At 35.0% G+C, this 23293-nt stretch overlaps 1 protein-coding gene across 1 annotated transcript; it reads right to left on the bottom strand.

The window, feature by feature from the left end:
• Positions 1–20456: 20456 nt before the first annotated feature.
• On the bottom strand, positions 20457–21062 carry LOC124451962 (secreted RxLR effector protein 161-like). Its single transcript, XM_047002560.1, has one exon. The coding sequence runs from the start codon at positions 21060–21062 to the stop codon at positions 20457–20459; it is 606 nt and encodes a 201-aa protein (XP_046858516.1).
• Positions 21063–23293: the final 2231 nt, after the last annotated feature.

Below are 23293 nucleotides of genomic sequence, written 5' to 3'. Positions count from 1 at the left end.
TCTTTGAACCATGGTCTTATTTTAAGCTGTTATAAAAATAGTTTTTACCCAAGGTTATATGTAGTATAGTACATGGGGGGATATAGCGCACTTTTAGTGCGCTAGAACCCCCATGTACTATACTACTCGTGAAGCCATAACTTTCTCGTTTACATACGCAATTATGCCGCCACCTTTTTTCCCGATTCGATCTTTTCTGTGTAATGTGTAGCCGGGTATCATGTAATAGCTGTCTGGAATTTTACTTGATCCGAACGTCTCAGTGAGAATTAAGACGTCGAGTTTAGCAGAACTGTTGTTGTTCGAGGTGAGCATTAGAGATAGTTCTTCCAATTTGGTGTCAGTCAGTCTTTGGATGTTCCAGTGGCAGACTGATAAGCCTCTGAAGCCTACAGGAGGTTGAAGGTTATTAGGTCCTGGATTGACAGCAATATCGCCAGATAGAAGAATACACAGACAAAATTGGCCAAGTTTGACGAACCGCAACAACGCCTGCAGCTTCAAATTCAAATCGCAAGGTGTGCATTTCGAAGGCTTTGACTTACAGTCGAACGTTGGTGGAGCAGATATTTCCTTCCCAATGAAGAGTTTGACTGTAGAGCGATCGAATTCAGGTGTAATTGAAGTAAATTGGCCAAGTAAAACGCTGATAATAGTCAATTGAAGCACGACTGCAAAAACACATCTGCATGCCATGACTAATTTTCAGGCTTGATCGCTTTTGGCCTATTAATTTTATTTCCGTTTGCCCAAGTGAGCAAATTTGTTATTCGATAACAGCTCAGGTTGTTCGCAAGTACGCACTAATCAATGAAACTGAAATCTTATGACTGAAACTAAATAGTGTAAGGTAAACATGCGGGTAGGAGTCAACAGATTAGTTAAGTTTGTGGAGAAGTGGGATAAAGTTGTGAAAGTTGGTAAAATGATTGGCGAATGTAGGTTTACCATAGACAGAGGTAGTTGTTGCTAATCAAAAGGCAGATGTCAAGGTCTAAAAATGGAAATCTGCTATCGTTCTCCTTCTCTGCGGTGAGATATTGGGATGTTGATGGTTTACGTAATCAAAGCAGAAAGAGCTGAAATTAGATAATTTGATTATCTTTTATTTAATTAGATAATTTGATTAGATAATTTGATTATCTAATTTTTAGCTCTTTCTGCTTTGATTACGTAAACCAACAACATCCCAATAATATGTTTGTAAATGTAGATCGTCCAGGTTGGTATAGTCCTGAGAAGGAGTGTTTTTGTTGTTGACTGACGTTTCGACAACCTTAGCGGTAGTCATCTTTAGAGTCAAATGAAAATGACTCTGAAGATGACTACCGTTAAGGTTGTCGAAAAATGACTCTGAAGATGACTACCGCTAAAGTTGTCGAAACGTCAGTCAACAACAACAAAAACAGTCCTTCTCAGAACCATACCAACCTGGACGATCTACATTTACAAACATGTAACGATACTCCCGGGCTCAAACCATTTACTTTATCCCAATAATATCTCACCGAAGAGAAGGAAAACGATAGCAAACTTCCATACTTCAATTTTTAGAATTTAATACCAGAGAGCAATGTTCAATTAAGATAAGTGTAATACCAGAGAGACAATTGTGTATGAATAGAAGTACGTACTTTCTAGTAACACAATTCCGGTAATTAGATTCCGGTAATAGAACGAGACATGATGATGGTGTACAATTCAAATGGTTGCATCAATAGGATAGTTCATTATGTTCAATCGCTGTATATCACTGTGTCTGACGACGGTGTTTTGATGACTTCAGAAGTACAAAGCTTGAAAGACCTAAAAACGTAAGATCCCAATTTTCTCTCGAATATCACTATCCAGAGGCAATGTTCCATATTTTCTTAGGTAATGTAAGACAATATTTCCAAGGTTGTGTTCATGAGAACGTTGAAAACGAAACAGAGATAAACTGAGTAAGGCATAAAGTAAATCCTATAATCTTTACGATTCTGGATCGGCCGTATCCTGCATGCTTCATTGCAGACGTAATTTTTTGAGCTTAGGTGAATTTATTCCGAAGATATTTCGATTTCAAAAACTTTGTTGTGAAGTTGATTTGATTGTTTGATTAAACATGACGATAGTTCTTATTGAATACAAACTACCGGCGTAAGTATTTTTACATATTTATTGGACACAGCAAATGACTTAACAAGCTCAACTTGCCAATCAGTCATCATCTTCTTCAAAAGTCTTAAAATAAATTGTCCATCATAGGTTTCTTAGGCATCCATATAAAGTTGTGTGGTATTGGAGACTGGTTTTGGAATGAAGAAGAACACTGAAATCGTCATCCTTTCTCTCTTTCCACCTTGTAGTACAGTTTGTCAACTGATACCTCCTAAATTTTTTGCTTCCGTCAATGACCCATACGAATTTCTCGATGCGAAACAAAGCACTGTCGCCCCACAAGGCCATAATTTGTTTATATCTCAGAATTGCTTTCAAAAACAAAATTTTTCGCGAAAGCCGCTCAAGACATGACATTGCCTTAATCAGTGTCTGTTTTTTAATGAAAGATAGAGTGGGAAGTATGGTGTCAATTATTTTTCTGCTTCACTAGCCATTGCTTATGATAATTCGAGTTTAACCTATCAAAAGCTTGCATGTAATAGCTATATTATAAAGGCGATCCGACCACTAGTGTTTCTCCCCAGAATAACGAACGCTAAAATATAGTTACCTCAATGCATCACTTGCCAATCATTTAGGCAAAAAATGAAGGCATATTCAATGACAACACCTTATTATGTAGTACATTAAATGAAAATCAATAGCACAAAACAAATGTCGATGAAATTTATTGAACGCTTATTATAACTCTTAAACAAGTATTTACAATATTGATGACGCAGCAATTCTGCCTTTGCATGTGAAATTTTTATGAGTGATAAATTGAAGGTCCTTTTTTTACAGTGAATGGTTTGAGCGTTGGAGTATACTTAGATGATTTTTAGATGTAGATCGTCCATGTTAGTAGAGTTTTGAGGAGGACTGCTAGTGTTAACGTTGACTGACGTTTCGACAGGCTTAGCGCCGTAGTCATCTTCAGAATCAAGTGAGGAGTAAAAGTCAAGTTTGCCGTATTTGTTGTCTGGTTCTTACGCCATCGTATTGTGCATGCAGAGGTAATTTGTACATGTCAATTGTGTATTTCGGATTAGTCTAGATATGAGTAACCCACTTCTTGATTGCACTTCTTCGAATTGAATGCACCTGGAACTGTTAGCTATTAAATAACGTTTGGATAGCATGCTAATTATAGATGTTGAATGTGTGGAGTCTAATAAGCAGCTTCAGACTGTTTAACAAAACACAGATCTTCCCCCAAGAAACTACATAGTGTCTTCGAAAATGGATACATTCTATTAGGTAAAACATTATCTCGAAAAAGAATTAAAAGCTAGATGAGTAATGTCAAGGTTACCTGAAATTATGTTAATGATGGGAAGGTGTAGAAAATAGAATGGATTTTTGTTTGTTGGGCACATAGTCGTTAGAGTGCGCGATGTAAAAGGAAGATAAAGATAAAGTGCTTACGAAAACCTAAGTGTTCTTAAATATGGGCGTAAGAATATCGTTTGTTTTTTTTTGGTTTTTTTAAGAGGGGACATATCTATTAATTATACGTAATGTTAAGTTCTTTTGAAATCCAGTGTTTTCAAAGGCTTATAACATGCATACATGAAAATGACCCCAGTCTTCCTACGCCTGCATGTTCTCATAAGCTGCAAATCTTGGCTTGTTTTGGCAAGATTGCTATCGAGTGAGTAATACAACATTGAGATTGTTTTGTGGTTGCACCTAAGATCTTTTTCAAAACAGTTTTCTGAGAATTTCTATTTGACACGTCAGGAGTTTTATTAAATGTCTAACGAAGTATGGGCAAAGTGAGAACAAAATCATGTTTTTGAAAAAAACCTGTTATCTGTATATGTTTTTTGTATTTGCGATAGTTTTCATTCTTTTTCATTATCATTATAGCTATTCGTAACTTTTCTCAATATTGTTTATTTTTTGTTGTTAGATTATTAAGAAAGTTGACAGTCAGAACCTAAGGATATGCTATAAAGTACATTTAGTCGTTAACTTATTACTGGAATGTTTAACTTATTACTGGAATGTTTGCAATGATAAAGTCGACTTTGGATTTATCATATTTTTAGATTGCAACCCACCTCCATGTAATTATCAAACATTGTGGCTCGCTCACAAATGCTGGTGCACACAATAGTAGATAAAGTGTTTTTTTTTTACTTGACCGCCAACATGGCGCCATGACATGACATTCAAATCACCTATTTTGCTAGGAGCAGTTAAAGTGACACTGTGACGAAAACTTGAGTCAAAATTTTATTACAATTTATAAAATGAAGAGTTGATTAAGCATACTCTCCAAATTTTAGCGGAAAATTCCATCATAATCCAGGTTTTTTTGTATTCAAACCTGCTATTACTCGGCTGCAATTACTGAGCTCTCATTTAATAAATTTTGGCACTCTATGTTTCAAATTATTTTATTTCACTATAGTTCAGAAACACATATAGACTTCAAATTGTCTTCTGAGCCTTTTCTTAGCAAAAACGCTTACACAGACGAAGTTTATTAGGCTAATACTGAACCTGCATGCTGCAGCTACTTGTTCTGAGCATATAAAATATTTGCAAGTTTTAAGCATGCGATAGCATAAGCAAGAATTAAGAATTATCTTTACGATTATCTGAAGAGAACCCAACCAATACTTGGTAATTTTGTCTCTGTATAGAGTCAATTGTACGGTGTTATGTTGAGTATTCTGTATATTATTGTATAAATACTCGAGTGTTAACAAACTTTATACGTGTATAAACTGTGGGGCAACTGGAACTTAGAATTTGTCGTGAAACATAGCGAGAGTATTTGTTATTTTGAAAGTTGTGACCTACAGAAAGAAATGATGGCACATAAAATGATGGAGGTGCTTCATTTAGCACCCTGATTTGAACCAGTATGTTAAAATACTTTGTTGCTGAAAACTGCTGGTTGAAATTTTGAAACAATTTTACCCTTATTGTCCCACGCTTAACTCTTGCTAATATTCCATATGCTCAGTACTAGTAGCTGCAGCCTGCAGGTTTGATGAAAATATATATTTTTAACTGCAAATACAAAATCTAAAATACAAGTAGCTACGTTTATTAACTTTAAATGTTAAGCATACACCAAGCGGGGCTACTTTAAAATTTTAAAATTTTCCATTTACTTCTTTAGCAATAATCAACATTTCATTTTGCTGCGCCAAAGAGAGGCTTGTTTTTTAAAGTGCATCGCTCGAAACTCAAAACTCACCGGGGTTCTAGCTAGCTATCAAAAAATAGGTACGCAATGCCAATCAACTAAATAGGACTAAATGAAGTAGGTAAATGAACATAATTCAAATAAAATTGTATATTTGATATCATTTACACCAAACTCGTTTAATATTTAAAAATTAACTTTAGTTATAGGACTAAAATTAAGTGAGTGTTTCACCATTTCTGCATTTTTCGAACGCTTAGATTGCACGTCTAAAATGCATGTGCTCTCAAGAATCGCATCAAGGAAATAACGTCATTTAGATTTCTTCCGACTTTTAAAGGATTTTTTCACTTAAAGCCATTTTCTTACAGTTAAGTTTTAAAAACGTTTTCTGACGTGTCTTGGATGTAAGCCGTATTTGTTCGAACAAGTGCAGCGGTATTAATTTTTCTCACCACACGTACGGCGCTTATTGGAGGGCAGCGCTAGCTCGGGGGAGGCCTTATGACATGATTATTCAACATAATTATACAGGGAATTAATTGTGTTTTTAGCCATCGGGTCGTGTTTTTTATTTTTTTTTTTCTAATCACGTCTTGAAAAGTCTATACATTTCCAAAGATTTTGTGTTTATTGCAAACAATGTTTTATAGTAAACGCTTTGCTCAATAATTGCAAGTGATCGAAAGTATTTTGTATTTCCTGTTCATGGATTACATAGTTTTACTTCTGGTGTCCTAACTCCCTCTATTTGTAGGAGTTAGGACACCAGAAGTAAAACTGCCTAGCGTCCGCCATTTTTGTTCCAAAAGCCAGCATATAGAATATAGCGTTATAGCTAGAGAAGACAAATTTTTGGCTTTTTTTGCATGTTTACAGAGCGACAGGGATCAGTATCTTTTGAATTTAGTTGTTAAAGGTAGTATGGATATCGTGTTATTAGAACAGCTTTAATTTAAACCAGTGGACTACTGAACTGAGCTACAGTAGGATATACCACAAAGTCAATTGTGTCGTGCTCGTGTGCGGCCATTCCGGATTTATGACTGCAAATGTAAACAGAAAATAAATCCGACATAAAACATCCCAGATTTGCGATGAATCCGAAAACTTTAGCCCTAGTGTAAACGGGGTCTTAATGAAAATTCGCTTGCGAATTGTAAAGAAGCTTTTCAGCAATTTTATTGTGGCAATCTGGAATGCTCGTTTCAGCAAGGATTTGCTTACAGTTTTCAATAAGGAAAGTTACAACGTTCTGCTTTAGAAGTATTTGATCTTGCGTTTTGTAAACAACTGCTCTGCACACGTAGAAGATCTTTAACAGCACGTGAGATGTAAGTTAAAGATGTTATGGTATAATCCCTTAACTGCGTAAATGATTGGGCTTTTACTTGGTAATCATGTTCTCCAGTGGAAGCGGGCGGTTTTTTCTCGAAGCCTTAATGCAAGTTTTCACAATGTTTGTTGAGTTTGATGAACTGCTGAACTAAGTAACCACCAAGATGTTCTAGGCTTTATAGTTCTTGACTCTTGGTCAAGTCAATCATCATCACAATGTTGTTCTTCTATACATAATGGATTGTCATTAAGACAACTCTTTGGAAGCTTTATGTCAAGAAAAGATATTTTGTCAGCTGTTTTGTCTGTTTCATAAGATGATGTTTCCTTTCCAGGCATGCATTGTGTCATACCACACACCAATTTGGTTGCAAAACTTCTGTTGCAAAGCTGTTGCTGAAGCTTCTTTACTTATAATTTCTTCTTCAATCAGGTATTGAATTGCTGCTCCTATTTTTCTTGACAAGAGATTCTTCGCAAAGCTTACTTCATTTTGTTGAAATGACATAGATTTAAAGCTTTATCGTCCAAGTGTGGTGCTACTTTCATGTTGTGCATTTAATCATGGTCAACCAACTCTTTGACAAAGCGTATTGTAACTGCATTACTTGGTAGGTTGTTGTCACGAACCACATAATCTGGTAGATAAATAACTTGTTTTCGGTTCAAGTGATTGCGGATATATTTTAACAAGTGTAGAACATCTGGCATGAAGGTTAGTTGCATGTTTTCAACCACAGGATGAGAGCATGAATTAGATAATACCAATTGTTCGTATTTTTTGAAAATTTACAGGATATACCGAATTTTCTTAAAATTACCTGATTACCACCTCGTATATCCATTGTGATATTCATGACTTTAAGGTTGCTTTCATGCGCTTTTTCTATTATAACAATTATTATTTGCTTGATCTGAACAGCATTAAAAGAGTCTCCTGTAAAGTAGTAAGCTACCACCTGCTTCCATCTGGTTGTCAAGCCACATAACATCAGGACAAATGCTTGATTTGCCATAACATCTACCATTGATTTGTATTTGCTCCCAGAAATGGTACATTGTCCTTTACTGAGCCTGTTTTTGATCAAAGTCATATGAAGATTTGAAGGACGTTTGATCTAGTAGAAGATAACTGTCACGCTTTTCATCTGTCATGGATTTTGTCTTGGTATGAAATATTAGAAGAGTAACTGTATGTAAGAACATAATTAAAGGTGTACCGATAACTGCTTAAAATAACTTTTTAGTTATGCAAGTATACCTTCTCGGCAAGTGCTAAACAAGCCTCAGAAATTATACCAGCTGAGAAACCAATGTGTTGCATTCTCCGATTTAATGTGCGAACGAGGGTAGTGGCTAGTTAAAGTCCAACAACATGTTATAGCCAGTTGTTCCACAGGAATATCTTAGTTGTGTGGCTTGCTCAATGGTGGAATTGCACCAAAAGACTGAAATTATACCATTTATAGAACTTAGTAAATTAAAAATTGCTCTCCTCATTACATGAATACAATATTTTTAAATGTTAAAACAAGTCACGTTTACCCTGTGTACGTTTTTCATTTCTATTTTTTTCTAGTGTGAAAAGTTGATCATCGTTGAAGATAGCTGATAAATTGTTACGAAGATTCTTGTTCTTATTTTTCAGTTTTACAATTTCTTCCCGCCATCTTCTAATTTCAAGTTCTTCAAAAGATTTGACTTTAGAACAGTTTTCATCGTAGTTTTCAGATTGCATTAATTCATTGACCTCGCTCTCTTTAAAAAAATTCCTTGTCCAAACCGTGTTAGCGTTTAACGGAGTTGATTTTTGCACAAGGTTTAGAGAGATTCTGAAGCATTAGAGATTTTTTTAAGTCAACACATACCGAAGAAACATTTACGAAACACAGCAAGTACTTGCCCGTTGTTCTAAAAATTCGTTTTCTTGGACTTTTTCTACGAAGTACTGGTTTTTGATGCGAAAACAGAATGGGAATTGCATTTGGCTTCAATTTACGGAGAATAATTGCCTCAAACTGACTCGCTTGAAAGTGCATTTTCATAAAATTATCACTTTTATTTACGAAGCCGTTTAGCAAAATCATAGAGTTTTGAAAGAAGGTTTATCAACGAATATACAGGGTGTCCACCAAAAAAGTTACACTACAGAAATCATTTAATTCTTCCTAAAGCGTACACAAGAAAAATTAAACGAGAATTTATAATTTCAATAGTGTCACTTTTATAACAATACTGTACTTAAATAAGGTTGGTACACGAGATATGATACAAGTAATCAATCCTTCTAAAAAACGTTTTATTCTAATTGATATTCTAATAACACAAGTAAAATCATTTCATGGCATGCTGACAAAGACGAGAGGTAGATGTTGGATTGAAGTGTTCCAGACTTATTGCGCAGAGCCCTTTCTTTCTCTTTTAAATGTTCTTTTTCCCACTCGAGACCGCGTACATTCTATATCCATCGTTTCTTCGAATGCTGCAATCAACCGCGCAACATGAAACCATTTTAAAAGAACTTTGTAATTAATCTCCTATGTAAACAATAGTTAAACTTCCCGCTTTTTCAACAAAAATGGCGGCTAAAATACCCATGTGACCACATTTACCCAATCGTTACGCAGAATGCAAAGAGCAATAAGTGTCCCAACTCTTTCAATACAGAGCTATCTAGCATGCGCAGCGGCTACCCACAAAACTGAACAGTTTAGAAAACGTCACTATAGTCATCAACGCGTAAAATTTGCAAAACCCTTTCGTGTAAATGGGTAGTTAAACTTCTAATGGTTAGTCTAACTATAAAATTTTCGAAAATAATAACCTTTTCTGGGTAAAATTCTGTTCCCGAAAAGCACTTTTGAAAAGCTTGCGCACGGAAATGACGCAGCTAAAATACGATTAGAACACAAAGGATTAAAATATGGCACATGTTCTTCAAGATAAGAAAGTTTTAGGAAATTTTGCTGATGCGTTTCAAATTGCCGATTATTTTGAACTTTTGTTTTAAAATGCCGTTATAATCGTTATCAGTTATGCGTAGGTTTGTGTTTGAATATGAATAATTAATGAAAATGGCAATTAAAAGGATGAAGCACAAAAATCCGCATTTTGGATGCCGATCTTTCATGCACGTTTTAATAATTCTTTAAATTCTTTGTTAGCTTGAAAAGCACGTGTTTTATTTCATTCCTATGTGTTCTATCTCCTTTTAGCTTTGTAATTTTGTGTGCAAGCTACTTTAAAAGCGCGTTCAAGGTTGTTTGAATATGGATCATTGATTTATCGTACTTGTTTATCAGATCCTTTTGGAAATTTCCATTAATAGCTCTGTGTCACTAAATGTCTCAATTGATAAAAAGCTGGTAATTATAGTGAGGCTGCTGAATGCTTTAGAGCTATTAGAAAATGGCAACATTTATTGCAATTACCATTTATTTTCAACTATTGATAAATACCATGCGGAATATTTCAATCACAGTGTAAGAAATCCTGTATCAACAGGAGTGCTTGGATTCAAGTTTCACTGGCTAAGATTTTGTTAAAAAAGACTCATTGTTGAACTGCCATGACAAGTAGAGAAGATATTATTTTTTCGAATTTTAGGCTTGTCTTCTGTCATTGAAAGATCAATCCACTTTTATTATCCTGATCAAGAAAAGCTCAAAACACAATGCAGTCATTGAGCTCCTTTATTCAACATAAAAAATTCTAATCATGTACACATCTTAGCTTTGAAGGAACACCTAAAACTGGTCAAGTATTTCAACCTTACCATTTTCCAACTCTACTTTTTTTTAATTAGTGTAATCCTTTGTTGCATGAATTTTTTCGCCGATCAAGGCCCATTGTGTTCGTTGGTTGTTGTTCTGGAGCAATACCATGCAGCAAAGGGTCAAATAAGGAAAACTCGCTCATAGCCACATCTGTAGTGGATTGCAGCTGTTACTAGCTAACTGCCGTATGTAATTTATCGCGCATGTTGTGCTTTGCGTTGCATGAACTTCGAGAAGATTTTCGGGCACGTACGTCGCATGTACGCCATAGTTTTGTACGTTTGTAACCCTTTGCTGCAAGAATTTTTTCGCGAATCAAGGCCATCGCGTTTGATGATTGTTGCCCTGAAGCAACATCAGCAGCAAAGGGTTCGGAGGAAAAATTCAAATTGTAGCAATTCCACTTCACATATTTCTCATGCGGAGACCAAAAAATTTCAGCAAATGAGAAAGGTACTATTTTCAAAGTTTTTCGAAAGAAGAAACAATGATTAGGACTTTTGTTGAAGTAGCAGCCATTGCTGTAAAGGTATCGCATGAAAAATAATGCTCAATCCAGTGCGGCTTCTATTAGTTGTACTATGCCAGAATATTTCTCTGAATCTGTGCATTTACAAGAAAGCTTAAAACAATTGATTGCAAACCAAGGCATGCACCTAATAATTAATTTGATGCAGCCCTTTATAGAGAAATGGTTAAAAGTATATCTACCAATGAGATCTGGTTGGGAATGTTTTTAGGTTTCAAAAGAATTATGTTTTCCCTCCCTTCCGTTATAAGAACGAGAGAGTTTTAGATATGAGTGATTTGAAGATTTTTAATGGTTTTGTTATTTCCTATCAGAGGATGGTGCATATTGTTTATCTTGTTTAATTTTGGGGACCTTTTCCCTTTAAAATGTTTTAAAAGTTCTAGATTGATAATTACTCTTTGCAGTTTGTGATGGTATGTAGATGTCCATGTCAGAGTCAGGCTGTCAAATAAATACGACAGTCAGATTTCTAGACATGCTGATGAGTCCCTGACAAAAGGCGAAACAGCGAAACATTTTAATGTAAATGTTTTGAGCCCGGGAGTACCGTTACATGTTTGTAAATGTAGATCGTCCAGGTTGGTATAGTCCTGAGAAGGACTGTTTTTGTTGTTGTTGACTGACGTTTCGACAACCTTAGCGGTAGTCATCTTTAGAGTCAAATGAGGAGTAAACGTCAGGTTAGCCGTATTTGTTATCTGGTTCTTACGTCATTGTATTGTTTTATCACACCTAAATCGCACATCTCAACTAAAAACATTTCACTTCACACTAATTCACAATGACAATACACATTTCCTGTACACACAATACAATGACGTAAGAACCAGATAACAAATACGGCTAACCTGACGTTTACTCCTCATTTGACTGTGAAGATGACTACCGCTAAGGTTGTCGAAACGTAAGTCAACAACAACGAATACAGTCCTTCTCAGGACTATACCAATCTGGACAATCTACAATTACAAACATGTAATTCAATGTTAGAAAATAAATATTTTTGCACACAAATGATAGTCATAAAATAAGATTATTGTCCGTTCTAAAATGCTGGAAATTGCATTTCCGACACCCTAGTAATCAAAGTTTTCCGGCAGAGCATGCCCCTTCGACCCCCTTAGAGGGTGCTTCTTGACTCACGTTTGAAAATTATAATTATAAATTACCTGGAAGGGAAAAGGGGTCTGGAACCGGGTATCAAAAACATGGCGGCAAATAGGAAATTTTGCATGAAAAACTTCCCCTTGAAAAATTTATTTTCTTTTTCTCTCTCTCCTAATTTCTAATAAACTTATTCTGTTCAATACAAATTCAACCAATGTTAAAAACTCAAGAACCGTTACTCTTTCGATGCAGAGATATGCTTTAAGGTTTTACAGAACACATACGCAATTATATAAAGAAAATCTACGGTAAATAAACTTAAAGTATAGTCAAACAACATTTTAGATTAAAAATAAGTTAAATAACAGTAGACGGATTTCCTTAGTGGGACCGTGAACATAAAATACATTAAAGTTTATATACAAACTTTGCTCTCTGTAATATGTATTCGTAAAGAGCTTGATAAAAATATCTTTATCGATTAGATCTATAAGTGTTAGAAAGTATGCACACAAATCCACGAGAAAACCCTCGACGTCTAGTTAAATCTTGGTTGTTGACAAGTATGGTCAGATTTAAGTATGGTCAATGGATATCTTAAATTTTGTTTTAATTTATCATACTGGATTATTACATGTTTGTACCATTTACATGTTTGTAACCATTTTCAAACCATTTACTTTAATACTGGATTATGTCGATTCAGATATTTCTGGCAGTTCTACTGAGTACATGTAAAGCAAATATCTTAAACTTGGTGAGCTAGAAAAAGAACAGAATTCAACTTAAATTGTGATATAATGCTGTTTTCAGTTGGAAACTTTTTAACCAAGATATTAAAATAGGATAGTAAACTATTGTATGGATTGTATTATAGAGTTCCCACAGTGCTCAAACCTATAAACGTGAGCTTTGCATAGCTCATGGATCATTCAATGTACTCCGTTTACTAAGTGGGAACATTTAACTAAAATAGATATAAATATAACTAATTATTGACTCATGAGAGCTGACATTTACAGACCTTTTCCATTTTCGTATACAATAAGGCTCTAGCTACGGCCTTGTTTGTTGCATTGAACCCTTAATCGACCACATCTTTTTTTTTATCACAACTCATTTGGTTTAGTGATTGTTGCAGATATGCTAAACGGGAGTTCGGGGACCATACAGGGTTATTAAAGAGCTGTTTCTCAGCCATAGAATGCTGTGCTGAAATATGAAAAAGTCACGTGACGTTGAACCGTTTAAAAAATGGCGGTAGATAAAGAGGTATCAAGAAGTATAAAGAAGCAAGCAATCAAGCAAAGCTCCCACGATTTTTTTGTGAGCAGAAATTTAATCGTCCGTTCAGGTAAAATTTATCAATTATTTTTAACTCTTCAACGATAAGTAATGTCAAATTTTCATTTTTATGTGTAGGTTATAATATTGTTTGGCTGTGTAGTTCAGATTAGATTTTAGTGGCTACTTTGAAAGTGTTAGGTACCTTGCCTTGTATCAGAGTTTTTTGTGGTTTAATTATTCTTCGCCAATGGGTAGTATTGCTAAATGTAATGGTCCTAATTATCATTTAGGCAATATGATAATAACATATTCCTGAAGAATGCATTCATTTTTCCATATGATATATGTATGATGATATAATAAAAACTTTATTGTTTTTTGTAAAATTTATCATAGGATGATACACAAGTCACTTCATACTTACTCCAACTTGTGTTTCACCCTATACTATATTTCATACTTTATTGGCACTCCTTCAGCATCAACCAGTTTATCTATATGATGTTGTTTGCACTAGCTACAACTCTCACTACAAAAAACTTCTTTCAATATTATCATTTAGTATACATATGTGCATTTTGAATTATTATGATTGGTAATAACAGCTTGTGGATGATTTTCTTTCGCAACCCCTGATTAGTGATAAGCCGAAAGAAAATAAATTTAATAGCTTCTCGTGCATATTTACTACTGTATTTTATACTATGTATATGAAGTTTTATATCAGAGTTTCCATGACCGAATTCTTTGTGTTAAGTTTCACACTGCTTCTGCAGAATCATATATTTTTCTTGTTACCTATTTCTTGAATACCTCTTTTAGGAGTTTTCTAATTTTCATTTCTAATCTTTTAATGTGATAACTTTTATGTTAGAACCATGCCTTAAACTGTCTATCTTTCTTCTTATTTAGAAACTTGATTTCATTGTTTAGACAGTCACTAAATACAAAATACTTGCATAGTACATGTTAAAATCAGGCATTCATTGGGAAACATAGTAAACATTTTTATTGATAATCTATTAGCCACCCTTTCTCTAGATTGACTGTTTTGTTTTTTAAATTCTGTTATACTTATCCTATTATTATGAGATATTTTGTCAATGAGCACCATTTAAAGCAGTTTACCATTGCTTTTACTTTATGGCTTACTACATTAATCTTTGTAGGCAAATTTGCTATCCTTATAGGCATTGTTAGGATGGCTATGTGGCCACTACCCCATGAGAATCAGTCCCTGCTAAATATTGAATTTGCTAAACTATTATCATCCATGTTCTTGCTGATTCATCATCTGTTGACAATGTAAATGTTTTATTAGTTTATGATTTATATTCACCAATATGTGTCATCGGCACTAGGATATTACTGTGTTTTTAGCCCAATGATGGATTAAGGTGATGTTTGAAGGAGGGAGTGCACCTTCAAGCCTAGGCAAGAAGGAGTGTAAGATGGGTGCAAATTTCCAAAGAATTATTAAATGCAACAAGCAGTTCATCTAAAGCAATTGTCATTGAAGTTCAAAGTAGCACATGTACGTCAAAATTTTACAGTTATGTTCTGCATTTTTGATATTCGTCTTACATATGTCTCCCAAATTTGTTTGATACGTTTGCTTCATATAACAAAAACGTCTGACTACCACAGTCCATTTTTCTGTTTCATGCTTTAAATTATTTTTGACCAATCAAGAGTGAAAATGCAATGAGGTACTCAAAATTAGAACAGATCTTGTTCAACAAGAGTAAGACTAAAAATAATTGCCTTAACGGATTGTGATGCGTCGTTAAATCCTGTGGGAACGGGGGAGACATGTCCCCTCACACTTAAAAATCATCGATTTCAATTTAGGAAAAGTTTTAATTTTCTGACCCCCCCCACCCACCAATTTTCGAAACAGCACTAAATAGAATATTACTTTGGAAGATGGATTCTTGCGGGCTACCTTAGACTTACAAGGTTATTTGGTCACCAGAAAAAAATAGCAAATTCAAAAAATATTTTTATAATCTTTTTATTGAATATGCACGAGCAAACACTACAGTTAGCAAAATGCACGAAGAATAAACATAGAAGTACACATAAGTAGACATGCACGAAGAATAAACATAGAAGTACACATAAGTAGACAGGCACGAAGAATAAACATAGAAGTACGCATAAGTAGACATGCACGAAGAATAAACATAGAAGTACGCATAAGTACAGGCACGAAGAATAAACATAGAAGTACACATAAGTAGACATGCACGAAGAATAAACATAGAAGTACGCATAAGTAGACATGCACGAAGAATAAACATAGAAGTACGCATAAGTAGACATGCACGAAGAATAAACATAGAAGTACATAAGTAGACAGGCACGAAGAATAAACATAGAAGTACATAAGTAGACAGGCACGAAGAATAAACATAGAAGTACACATAAGTAGACATGCACGAAGAATAAACATAGAAGTACACATAAGTAGACAGGCACGAAGAATAAACATAGAAGTACGCATAAGTAGACATGCACGAAGAATAAACATAGAAGTACGCATAAGTAGACATGCACGAAGAATAAACATAGAAGTACACATAAGTAGACAGGCACGAAGAATAAACATAGAAGTACACATAAGTAGACAGGCACGAAGAATAAACATAGAAGTACGCATAAGTAGACAGGCACGAAGAATAAACATAGAAGTACGCATAAGTAGACATGCACGAAGAATAAACATAGAAGTACACATAAGTAGACAGGCACGAAGAATAAACATAGAAAGTGCATAAGTAGACAGGCACGAAGAATAAACATAGAAGTACGCATAAGTAGACATGCACGAAGAATAAACATAGAAGTACATAAGTAGACATGCACGAAGAATAAACATAGAAGTACGCATAAGTAGACAGGCACGAAGAATAAACATAGAAGTACGCATAAGTAGACAGGCACGAAGAATAAACATAGAAGTACACATAAGTAGACATGCACGAAGAATAAACATAGAAGTACGCATAAGTAGATGCTGAAGAATAAACATAGAAGTACGCATAAGTAGACATGCACGAAGAATAAACATAGAAGTACATAAGTAGACAGGCTGAAGAATAAACATAGAAGTACACATAAGTAGACAGGCACGAAGAATAAACATAGAAGTACGCATAAGTAGACAGGCACGAAGAATAAACATAGAAGTACGCATAAGTAGACATGCACGAAGAATAAACATAGAAGTACATAAGTAGACAGGCACGAAGAATAAACATAGAAGTACGCATAAGTAGACAGGCACGAAGAATAAACATAGAAGTACGCATAAGTAGACATGCACGAAGAATAAACATAGAAGTACACATAAGTAGACAGGCACGAAGAATAAACATAGAAGTACGCATAAGTAGACAGGCACGAAGAATAAACATAGAAGTACGCATAAGTAGACAGGCACGAAGAATAAACATAGAAGTACGCATAAGTAGACAGGCAAGCGTTCAAAGTAGACAAAGAAAAATTTTTCAGTATACTACCACAAAGTATGTGATATGAATGGACCATGGTTATTATTCCTCTCAAACCTTCTCTGTACTATGCTGTCTTTGAATAAAGGGTGGTCGTTAACCATCACGTAACGCATGCTGAGCTTACATTTATATCTAATATTATGTTTGATATTGTTAGGAAACTTATTTGTTAGAAAATCTTCCTTGTTAAATAATTATTTTTAGCTCTGTCTGCATGCTTTCAAGAATTTTTTCGTAAGTTAAAGATTGTTGATAAAAATCACAAAGTGAGTCGTATCCGCTTATTGAATCCAAAAGGCTGCTATTCAAAGCATGAATCAGGAAGAAAGGACTGCCTGTAACTATATTTCAGTGTTTTTGATAGCATTTCTCCACTGAGCTAACTTAGTTATATGCTCATAATAGCGATTCTCGTGTTGAAATATAGACAAGGTGACAAAAATGGATTTTTAAACATAGTTCTTGAAATAATTAGAGTTTAGTTATGAATGCTTATGTTTGAGTACAACCAAATATTAGAAACTACAAAATTATCCTACGCCATTTTGGCATTGTGATTATGCAAAAGCTAAAGTTTTAAAAAATCGTTTACAATATTCACTCCTTCGCAGATATGAAGGATGTTTCATCATAAATTGGGTTAGCCTGATGCATGACTACCACCTGTCGACTCTGTCCTCTTGTCTCTCTAAAAGTTCAAAAGATAACATAAAAATTTAGTTTAATTTATAATCAATAAGCTCCAAATAATTCTCAATGTTTGCAATAGTTCCATCTGAATATATTAATATCAGAATTCATAAGCGCAATGTATTTTTTTCGTTGAGTGGTTGGGTCTGAAAGTTTTTATTCCGGATTTCAGATTCCGGTATCGGAAGCCCGTATAGTTTTCACGGATGTGTAAATTGTTTTAAAGTTTCTGTTTACTTCAACTGTTTGCAGTGACAATGAGATATAGTTTGTGTGCACGTGACCTCAAGGGTTTATAGTACGTCATTTCGGGGAAGTGAAGAACCAACATTGCTTCCAGTAATGCAAAACAGTCCATAATCATAGAATAAGGAAACACAGAAAGCTCACTCCATTGAATTTTCTTTTGTGCATATCTTATTACGCATTTGTTTACCATAATGGCGGGCCAGTCAATTGGCCTGTTTTGACCTATAGGAATGTTAGCATGCGTAACTGCAGCCAGCACTTACCGAGTGAAGTGGCCTTTGTGTGTATTCCTTTAGTCTGTGCCATAATTACTCGATTATACATCCAAACTTTTAATGCCTTACGTAGTTGTTTTTTCTCGTGTAAGTTAAAGCATATGTTTCTCGTCATTTGTTCCACGTAAAACCTTGCTTTAATGGCATTGATTTTCATTTTTGTGGTTTTTTTTATTAGGTCGACTTAAGATGGCTGAACAGACTTGGGACCTGGAAAAGTTTTCCCGGTAAGTTTTGCTTTTTATCGTTAACATTTCTATGCTGCCTTAGACATTTCTATGCTATCTAGAAATAAAAAACATTTTCTGTGTTTCTATGGAGTTATAGAAACACGCGGAAAAGTTTTTCCCGTAAGTTTTGCTTTTTATCGTTAACATTTCTATGCTGCCTTAGACATTTCTATGCTATCTAGAAATAAAAAAACATTTTCTGTGTTTCTATGGAGTTATAGAAACACGCGGAAAAGTTTTCCCGTAAGTTTTGCTTTTATCGTTAACATTTCTATGCTGCCTTAGACATTTCTATGCTATCTAGAAATAAAAAAACATTTTCTGTGTTTCTATGGAGTTATAGAAACACGCAGAAAAGTTTTCCCCGTAAGTTTTGCTTCTTATCGTTAGCATTTCTATGCTGCCTTAGACATTTCTATGCTATCTAGAAATAAAAACATTTTCTGTGTTTCTATGGAGTTATAGAAACACGCGGAAAAGTTTTTCCCGTAAGTTTTGCTTTTTATCGTTAACATTTCTATGCTGCCTTAGACATTTCTATGCTATCTAGAAATAAAAAAACATTTGCTGTGTTTCTATGGAGTTATAGAAACACGCAGAAAAGTTTTCCCCGTAAGTTTTGCTTTTTATCGTTAACATTTCTATGCTGCCTTAGAAATTTCCATGCTATCTAGAAATAAAAAAAACATTTTCTGTGTTTCTATGGAGTTATAGAAACACGTGGAAAAGTTTTCCCCGTTATTTTTGCTTTTTATCGTTAACATTTCTATGCTGCCTTAGACATTTCTATGCTATCTAGAAATAAAAAAACATTTTCTGTGTTTCTATGGAGTTATAGAAACACGCAGAAAAGTTTTCCCCGTAAGTTTTGCTTCTTATCGCTGCCTTAGACATTTCTATGCTATCTAGAAATAAAAAACATTTTCTGTGTTTCTATGGAGTTATAGAAACACGCGGAAAAGTTTTCCCCGTAAGTTTTGCTTTTTATCGTTAGCATTTCTATGCTGTCTTAGACATTTCTATGCTATCTAGAAATAAAAAAACATTTTCTGTGTTTCTATGGAGTTATAGAAACACGCAGAAAAGTTTTCCCCGTAAGTTTTGCTTCTTATCGTTAGCATTTCTATGCTGCCTTAGACATTTCTATGCTATCTAGAAATGAAAAACATTTTCTGTGTTTCTATGGAGTTATAGAAACACGCAGAAAAGTTTTCCCCGTAAGTTTTGCTTATCGTTAGCATTTCTATGCTGCCTTAGACATTTCTATGCTATCTAGAAATAAAAAAACATTTGCTGTGTTTCTATGGAGTTATAGAAACACGCAGAAAAGTTTTCCCCGTAAGTTTTGCTTTTTATCGTTAACATTTCTATGCTGCCTTAGAAATTTCCATGCTATCTAGAAATAAAAAAAACATTTTCTGTGTTTCTATGGAGTTATAGAAACACGTGGAAAAGTTTTCCCCGTTATTTTTGCTTTTTATCGTTAACATTTCTATGCTGCCTTAGACATTTCTATGCTATCTAGAAATAAAAAAACATTTTCTGTGTTTCTATGGAGTTATAGAAACACGCAGAAAAGTTTTCCCCGTAAGTTTTGCTTCTTATCGTTAGCATTTCTATGCTGCCTTAGACATTTCTATGCTATGTTAGATTATGAACTTTATTCAAAGAGAAGGATTCGTATTGATTTTACAACAACAATATATATATGTACATGTGCAGGAAGTATGTAAGATCGTACGATTGTCACGTGTCCATTGATCTGTATCTAATGAACTGAATTAACATTAACTTTAACAAATGAAATACTTTATGTTATATTGTATCATGTTAACACCCCCACTCAGACTCAGCTTCCTCATGATGAGTCTGCTATGTGGTTAACTAAATTCCTAAAAGTGTTGCTCGATGTTTTCTACTTTGACTCGAGATAATGACTTTGTAAGAATGTCTGCTGTCATTTCTTCGGTTGGAACGTAACTGATCTTTATTTCCTTGTTTTGTACTCTTTCTCGAATGAAATGTAGTTTCGTATCGATGTGCTTTGATCGTTTATGCATTACGGGATTGTGACACATCTTTATACAAGATTGGTTATCTTCTCCAATGTTGGTTGGTTTCTTCATTGGGTAACCTAAATCTTTCATTAGTGCTCGTAGATATATTGCTTCTTGTACAGCTGCCGCCATAGCTTGATATTCGGCTTCGTTGACGAAAGTGCTACAGTTGCCTGTTTCTTCACTTCCCAGCTGATTGCACCTCCGTTCCCTTCAAATTTGAAGTAATATCCTGTAGTTGATTTGCGATCATTGAGATCACCACTCCAATCTGCGTCTGAATCACCAACGATATCGAGATTGGAATTCTTCAAGAATGTTAATTGTAAATCGATAGTTCCTTTAAGATATCTTAATACGTGCTTTGCTGCTTTCCAATGTGAAATGTCTGGTTTATCTAGGAATCTTGATAGCTGATTAACAATGTGAAGGATATCTGGACGGGTTTGTTTACCAATAAATAGTAATGATCCAACTAAACTTCTGTATAACTTCGCATCGACTAACTTCTGATCGTCGTTGCTTTTGATTAGCTTCAGATTTACTTCTCCAGGCGTTGCTGCTGCTTTACAATCACTCATATTGAATTGTTGAAGAACAGATTCGATGTATTTCTTTTGGTCAACGGTAATCTTGTCGTGAGATCGTAGAATTCGCATTCCTAAGAACCAGTGCAGTTTGCCACGGTCGTCCATCTTGAAATTTTGCTTAACATTGCTTTGATATGATTAACTGCTTTTCACTCGTACCAGCCACTATAATATCGTCTACCCAAACTAATACGTATGAGTATGTTCCATCTTCTTCTTTTCTCACAAATAAACAATAATCGTTGCAGCTACGTTTGAATTTTTCTTTAATAAGTAGACTAGCCAGTGCTTCGTACCAATTCTTTGCCGCTTGTTTCAATCCATAGATTGATTTGTTTAGCTTGCAAACTTGCTTTCGTCCTGATTTTGCTTTCTTGGTAAAACCTTCTGGTTGTTCTAGATAAATTTCTTCTTCTATGTTGGAGTGAAGGTATGCTGATTTAACATCCATCTGGCCAATATGTAGACCTTTTTGTGCTGTCATTGCGAGCAGTATTCGAAAAGTTTCGGGTTTACATGTTGGAGCGTAAGTATCGAAAAAGTCTAAGCCTTCGACTTGAGCATAACCCTTGGCTACATATCTTGCTTTATATTTGTCGATTTTACCATCTACTCCATATTTTACTTTATACACCCATTTTCCTGGTAGGACTTGCGCATTTTCTGGTTCGTTTTCTATTGTCCATGTGTTATTGTCCATTAGTGAATCATATTCTGCTTTCATCGCTTTTCTCCAGTTTTCAGCATGCGGTGTATTAATTGCTTCATGATAAGACTTGGGTTCTTGTACACTTTCTTCATTAGTTGTGTTGAACGTATAGTATAATCCATACCTTTCTGGTGGCCGCCGATTTCTGCTTTCTCTAGGAAGCGAGATTTCTTCCTCTGGATTTTCTTCATCTTCTTGCTGATGTTGAACAGCAGGTATCGGTGCATTATTTTCCCCCACTTCATCTTGAATCGGTTCCTTTGTTTTCTCATCTTTCGAACGATCATCGTCGAAATCCATGTTGGGGCTCATAAGATTTGGTTGTTCTGGATTTATCGTATCTTTTGCTGAAAAAGGTTGAATTTCACTTTCTTTGAAGACAACATTGCGTGCTTTGATGACTTTCATTGATTCGAATTCTTGCAGGATGTAAGCTGTGCTTTTGTCATCGTAACCAATAAATTTCGCTTTCACAGATCTTGAATCCAATTTCTTTAGGTTGGTCTTCCTTTTCATGACGTATGCTGTGCAGCCAAAAGTGCGTAGATGATTTAATCTTGGGGTTTTTTCGGTGAATAGCTCGAAAGGACTTTTACCTTGTTCGCTGTTGGCAGTAACGGTGAGATTTCTGATATGAGATGCTGTGGATAAGGCTCTTACCCAATAACGTTTTGGTAACTGTGCTTGGATTAATAGACATCGTCCCATTTCAACTAGAGTTCGATTATAGCGTTCGGCAACTCCATTTTGTTGCGGGGTTTCGGGTACTGTAAATTCCTGCTTTATTTTTGATTCTATGCAGTAAGCTTTGAATTGCTTCGATGTATACTCTGCTCCATTATCGCTTCTCAATTTTCGAGGTAATCCTGATTCTGCTACGTACTCTTTAAATTTTCGAATGCTTGTGCTTTCTTGCTCATGAATTTAACGATTGCATACTTCGAGTATTCGTCCACAAAGGTAATTGCATATCTGCATCCACTGAGGCTAGGCACTTCAAATGGACCAAGAATATCTGTGTATACCAATTCGCGTGGTTTCTGGGACTTATTGTGGGCTTCTTTAGGTACAGGTTTGCATGATTGCTTTCCAAGAGCGCATGTTTCACACACTTTCCTTAATTTGTCTTCGCAGTTAACTGTGCGTTTGACATCATCTTTGTTCAAATGTCCGAGGCGTTGATGCCACAGTTGAAAATCACCTTTTATTTCTCTTTTATTCTGGTTGCTTGTAATGGAATTACAGGAACTGGATCTTTGGAATATGATCTCTAGATAAAATAAACCTGCATTTTTGTTTAGGGCAATTTCTGGACCATGATTTAACATCAACTTTGCTTCACACTCTTTGAATACGAACTTATGTCCAAATTTGACAGCTCGGTTGACAGAGAGTAGGTTGACTTCATAATTTGGCACATAAAGGACATTTCGCAGTACCATCTCTACTTCTTCTCCATCGTTCAATAAAAGCTTTACTGGTACGTCACCAATACCTTCGATAGGTGTTAATTTTCCCTTTGGATCCTTAACATTTTTAGTATTGCATGGTTTTAAGTTGTTGAATAGTTCCTTTTTAGTAATGATGTGATCTGTGCAACCGGTATCAATGATGATATAATTCAATC

This window comes from Xenia sp. Carnegie-2017, unplaced genomic scaffold, assembly GCF_021976095.1.
Source record: "Xenia sp. Carnegie-2017 unplaced genomic scaffold, XeniaSp_v1 HiC_scaffold_24, whole genome shotgun sequence".
NCBI classification, from domain to species: Eukaryota; Metazoa; Cnidaria; class Anthozoa; order Malacalcyonacea; family Xeniidae; genus Xenia; species Xenia sp. Carnegie-2017.
This window is presented reverse-complemented; position numbering and strand designations above follow the sequence as displayed.